Raw genomic sequence first — 5,911 nt, 5'->3', positions numbered from 1 at the left:
TTTTTGTTTGAATCCATATCCATGTGAGCATCTCTCGCTTTTTAAAGGTAGATATGGATAGATTAGATTTGGGTTTTCATTTTTGTTTGAGTCCATATCCATTTGGTTTGTGAATCTTAGTTGCCATTCCAGATTTGAACGTTTTATGTGAGACTTGAAAAAACTACCATACCTGCAATTAAAAAACATCCAAAAAGAAGAATTGCTAAAAGAATTAAAACACCTTACTCGACTATTAATTACTAAAATCTTTGAGAGGGTTCCTTTAGTCATGTAGGTATGCTTGTACTTTCTCACAGGGAAACACTAGTATGGATTGATTGCTATACAAGCTCTTTAGACTATCTTTCAGGCAAAAGAAAGCAAAGAATCCCTTGTGTTTCTTAGTGATATTTGCAAGGCTGTTCTATAGAAGTAACTCCAAACCAAAAGCTCAATTCTACAGATACAGAGCACCAACACCACCCCAAGAACTACCATACCTATTGATTTGGTTTGTGCAAAATGTTTGTGTCTTGGTTTTGAAGTTCTTGTAGATCTCTTGCATATCGGACTCGTTCAAATAGCGAATGATTTGAATCTCTTTTTGATTGTTTGTTCTGTCCTTTCTATTTCTCTATTTCTTGATAATCTTTTGATTTGGATCTGGGTATGGGGTTTTTTCTCTATATAATATGCATATCAGTTGGGATATGATTGATTTCTAGTTCTTTGTTTCCCACAGCTCACAATGAAGAGGATAGGAGGCTGGCCTTCAAATGTTCTTCCACAATTCTTTGTTGCTGCTTTTGAATTTTTCACTATTTGTTCCTTGTAAAGTTGATGTTTTGCAATATGATGTAAGCAACAATATAAAATATAAAAGTATGTAGTGAATAGGCAATAAAAAAGTTTAAAAAGTGCCTATAAAAATATTCATTACATAAAAAAATGCCTATAAAAAATAATAAACATAAAAGCCTTTTAAAAAGTGTTAGAAAGTTTTTCTTAAAAAAGGCATTTTAAAATTTGTAAAAACATATATTTGTTTTTTTTGTTTAAAATCTGGATATCGTCCAAATCCGGTTAAAAAAATGCCTTTTAAAAAGTGTTGAATTTTTTTTTTTTTTTTTTAAAAAAAGCATTTTAAAAATGGTAAAAAACTTATTTAAGAAAACAGAAAAAAAAAAAAGTAAAAAATCTGGATTTCCGATTTGAAACCGGATATCCGGGTTGAAATCCGGATATCTGCCCGGGTTTCAATCCGGTTTATCTAGACGGATATCCGCCCATTTTTTAAAAGCCGGATATCTGGATCCGGATCAGGATGCACAGCCCTATCCCCTATTGCCGGCTGAATTTTACACGCTCAAGGATGGCAGAAATAGAAGAGAAAAGGTTCGAAAAATAAAATGACTGACAAAAAAAGAAAGCAGGTTGGGAGAAGGAAAGAAATCTACAACTCAGAAGACATAAAAAGTCAAAGCCATTTTGAAAAACCCACCCATATCAGATGCAGTCATTGCAATGAGATTTCTGCTTTCATCAAGCATACTAATGGCTGATATCCCTGTAATTTAGACAACAATGAAATCATTCAGCAAGAAGCAGTATCACCGGATATTTAAAAAGTCGGCCCTGGTAGTTACCATCTATTTTAACCACTAGTCCAACTTTTCGGCCTACTCTTTACATCTCTTTATAAGGAGGATCAAGCATGGGCCAAATGACGCAAGTGGTGAAACCAGCACGATAGGGTAATAAAGCCTAAACCATTGCTATAATACAGTTTAAATGACAATTATATTCCAAATTCTTCTTATATGGCCATATCCAAATTGGCCAGGAAGCGATTTAATAACCTACCAAATACCAATGCATATTTCTAGTCAGCAAAACTGTAATCAATCAGGCTTTCACATAATCTGCACCATTTCGCTTCCTTTTGTTAGACCTCGAAAAGAAGCATATCTGAGCCCAACTCTTTTTCTGCTTAACCGATTGTGACGCAACATCTCCTTTTTCCTTTTTCTCGAAGAGGTCGGCCATGTATTGAACAACAGCCTAGGATCAAGCAAGATACCATAATGAGCATTGGGATAGAAGAAAGAGGCACTCTTTTAATAATTTAGCAAGGTAAATAAAAGTCAAAACTTACCTGTGCACCCATTTCAGCTATATGTCTTGGTGGAACTTCCAGAGGATTTTCTTCCACACGTAGTACACGTAGTCTTGTGAGCATTCTAAAAGAGCCTGGAAGAACCCGTATCTGGTTATTGCTAATATCCAATTCTTCAAGCATCTCAAGGTTCCCAATAGAGCTTGGTAGAGATCTCATATCGGCAAAATTGTTTCCTATGTTCATCTTGACAAGCGTGGTAGCTAAACATAGGCTCTCAGGCACTGACTCGAGCTCATTGAAACTGACATCAAGCTCCCTCAGGTTTGAGAGAGATGACACTGTTGTGGGTAATTGTTTGATATTATTGTAACGGACTGACAAAACCTCCAGGGTCTCAATCTTCCCTACAGCTTCTGGAAGAGCTTTAAGTCGGTTATAATCTGCTCGAAGCTCCCTAAGTGAAGTACACCGACCAACAGTATGTGGGATTTCTTCAATATCATTCGTCTCTACATTCAATTTCTTGATGCTAACGAGTGATCCTATAGACTCGGGAAGAAAAGAGAGCCGATTTGAGCTCAAATCAAGCTCCTGAAGACGCACCAATCTGCCAAAGGTAGCAGGCAGGGATGACAACTGGTTTCCACTCAGGTCTAGATAGATTAGGTTAAGGAGATCTCCAATAGCATCTGGGAGTTCCGAGATCCTATTTGAATGCAAATCCAGCTTTGTTAAGGATGAAAGGCCTCCTATGGTGTCTGGTAGGGCCACAATCCGATTATCAGATAAATCTAGGGTGATCAAACTCGACAACTTTCCAATTGAGTCGGGGAGCCATTCAATTTGATCCATCAACTTGTTCTGAAGATTGAGATCTCGGGTACCCTTTTTGGCAGACACTTCAATTAAACTAGCAAGCTTGATCAAACTCAGGTTTTCTCCATCTTGAACTACAAAAACAGAATTATATCTGGTAAAAGATAGCCATCACAAATTATTGCTTCACTCTTATTTTCAATCGAGAACACTCCAAACAACAAATAAATCCGAATCTGAGATACGCCTTTATGAAACTTTACAGACCATGACCCCATCCAATCCCAAGAGGGAAAAGAGGAACAATTATAGGGTAACTAACTCGAGTTGACAAAACCCGGAAAGGAAAAAGAAGAGGAAAAGGATCAAAATTCAGAGAAGAGTTACCTGAAGAAGTGGTAGGAGGTTTTAGAGAAGGATCCAATATCTGGGTCGTGGACGAAACAATGGGTCCAATCCCGATCCCAGTGCCTTCCACGTAGAATGTTGACTTAGCCTTGTTCACATAGCTGTCATCTTTGGCGAACAATTTAGAAGCCATTAAGGTTTCTTTGTCGGTGCAGTACAAGCTCGACGACGAAGTAGAAGTAGCCGCAGATGACTTGGGTCTATTATAGAAACTGCCTCCTTCAGCAGAATTAGTGAAAGGCAGACACTTGGAAGCTCTCTGAATAAAATCGTCGAACAGAGAGTGGAGGCTTTCGAGATCGAGCAGTCTCAAAGCCTCCCGCTTCTGCTCTTTGGCGTGGAAAAAGACTAAGCTCTTCTGCATCTCTTGTAACACGATGAAGAGCTCCTCGGGTACATCGGGGCTCTTGGTTTGTCTTGCAATGGCATCGAGTCTCGCTTGGTCCTCTTTCTCCAAATTTCTGATCAAGGCTTTGGCGGCCTCCAGCTCGTCGAGTCCCGGCCTGCTTGGCAAAGATCGGTGAATTCGCATAATCTCTTCCACCACTTCATCTATTGACGATGCCATTTCTTGTCTACCAAATCACGGAATCCTTGGTATTTTTTTATCCAAGAGTCCTTATCAAAGAGCAAAAATCAAGAAAATTGAAAACGAAGAAGAAACCACGGGTGACTGCGGACCTGCGGTAAACTAAACGGGAATTAATTGAATAGACGCGCATATGTTGCTAGTAATTGAAAAGAAGAATAGGAACAAGCCCATTTTGTGGCCAGATGCGATAAGCATTGAATTTAGGAAAAAAAGGAACAAGCGGAGTGAGGAAAAGAGAAGAGAGGCATAGCCATATTATATGACGGAGACGGACTGTGAGAGAGTGGGAAGGGATATGTAATATGGAGAAGAAAGAGAGCGGCTGGAAACGGACGTGGGATTCTCGGTGACGTCTGAGAAATCCGGCACTATCCATAAGTAACCCGTATCTCTGGATCTTCCTTTCCTAAGTTTCCTTCGCTTCCCCAAGTCCGCTCTCGAGGATTTTTTCTTTGTTTCTTTTTTGCTTAATTGTATATATAGCAGTAAGTAAGTATGAAACCTATCGATAATAAAAAAGAATAATGTTAGAGAGAATATATTGTAACAGTATATATTTTATACTTATTATATAATTATTTTTATTTTTTTATTTTTTTATTTTAAATTTAAAAGATGTGTGGTCTAGATGATGTTACATTATATATATAAAATGATTATTTCTAATAATAATTTCTATCTATACTTATTTTTTAAAAAATAATTATTCTTAACAGTAATTTCTATCTAATTTATTCTAATAAAAATTATACTGTGATGCAATGAAAATGCGGATAGATCAGTCGGTGAAAGCAAAGCAAAAGGTGAAAGCAAAGCAAATACCGTGAAATCAACCGATAATGACCGATTGCTTATCTACAACTGCAACAGCAAGATCATCTACCCTCCCGTTTGTCAGTACCGTACTACATTTTTCTTTTATTTGTCAGTTATACTCCTATACTCCACGAAAATAACATCACACTACCCTCCCGTTTTTCTTTTTTTTCCTAATTTCAATGCTTCCCTTTTAACAACATTTTTCTTCTTACATCCAAAAAAAAAAAAAAAAAAGACTGGGCTTAACTAGGACAGGGATGAGCTGGGATCCGATGCTCCAGCCTCCGGGTTACACCCAAGTGGCAAAAGCGTAAAAGAAGGAAATAGAAGGCAGGGGGCGTCATTTTCTGAAGGAAGATGCTAGATGCCCTGCTGGGGCTCTAGTGTTTTTTTTAGTTTTTTTTTTTTATATATAGATATTTTTAATGATTTTAAATATTTTAAAAAAATAAAATAAAAATTATAATATAAAGAATAATGCTACAAAATAAATAAAGAATAATGCTGGAGCTCTCGTTGGAGCTCTAACATATATTTTTTTGTATTTTTTTTAAGTTATTTTTTTATATAGATTTTATTAATAAATTTAAATATTTTTAAAAAATAAAAAAATTTTATAATATTATTAAAAAATATTTTCTTAATCATGAAGTATTTTTAATGATTTTTTTTTAAATTTTTAATTAAGAAAGTATTTTTAATAATGTTCTAAATTTATTTTATTTTAAAAAATATTAAAAAAATTTATATAAAAAAAATTTAAAATAAAATACATAAAAACATATAAAAACACATATTATAACTCCGCGAGAGCCGTAGCATCATCCATAGATAAAAGGTGTGTCCAGAAGTAAATGCAAAGAAGCCAGATGCCCATGTTCCGATGGGGTACACGTGTTACCTCACGGCCAACAATTTCCAGCTGTCACTGCTCCTTCACGGCATAACCGTTTCTCTCTCTTCCAAGTCAATGAGAGCTCCTACCCGTCGCGTGTAGCTGTCCCCCCCGGCCTTCATCCCATCTAGGCGGGCGGTCTTATTAGGCCTGTGCATTGGCCCGCTCAGTAGAATTTCTGGCCCGACCCGTCATAGCCCGCAACAGTACTCAGGACAATATAATCCGACTTGACCCGGACCAATCGGGTCGGGTAAGTATATTTATTTATTTTTTCCCA

At 36.7% G+C, this 5,911-nt stretch overlaps 1 protein-coding gene across 2 annotated transcripts; it reads right to left on the bottom strand.

Moving 5' to 3' along the window:
* Window positions 1-1,378: 1,378 nt before the first annotated feature.
* On the bottom strand, window positions 1,379-4,755 carry LOC121260388 (plant intracellular Ras-group-related LRR protein 4-like). Of its 2 annotated transcripts, XM_041162245.1 has the most exons (5): window positions 4,740-4,755; window positions 3,305-4,006; window positions 2,138-3,051; window positions 1,846-2,043; window positions 1,379-1,549 (listed from the first exon to the last, which is right to left on the bottom strand). In XM_041162245.1, exons 2-4 carry the CDS (start codon window positions 3,891-3,893, stop codon window positions 1,888-1,890), a joined length of 1,659 nt encoding a protein of 552 aa, XP_041018179.1. In that variant the 5' UTR covers window positions 3,894-4,006; window positions 4,740-4,755; the 3' UTR covers window positions 1,379-1,549; window positions 1,846-1,887. The 2 variants fall into 2 exon arrangements, with proteins under 2 accessions (XP_041018179.1, XP_041018178.1); XM_041162244.1 differs by lacking the exon at window positions 4,740-4,755 and having other exon boundaries at window positions 3,305-4,429.
* Between the last annotated feature and the right edge of the window lie 1,156 nt (window positions 4,756-5,911).

Source organism: Juglans microcarpa x Juglans regia, chromosome 4D (assembly GCF_004785595.1).
Source record: "Juglans microcarpa x Juglans regia isolate MS1-56 chromosome 4D, Jm3101_v1.0, whole genome shotgun sequence".
In the NCBI taxonomy this organism is placed as follows: Eukaryota; Viridiplantae; Streptophyta; class Magnoliopsida; order Fagales; family Juglandaceae; genus Juglans; species Juglans microcarpa x Juglans regia.
Note: the sequence above shows the minus strand (reverse complement) of the source record. Positions and strands in the feature narration are given on the sequence as shown.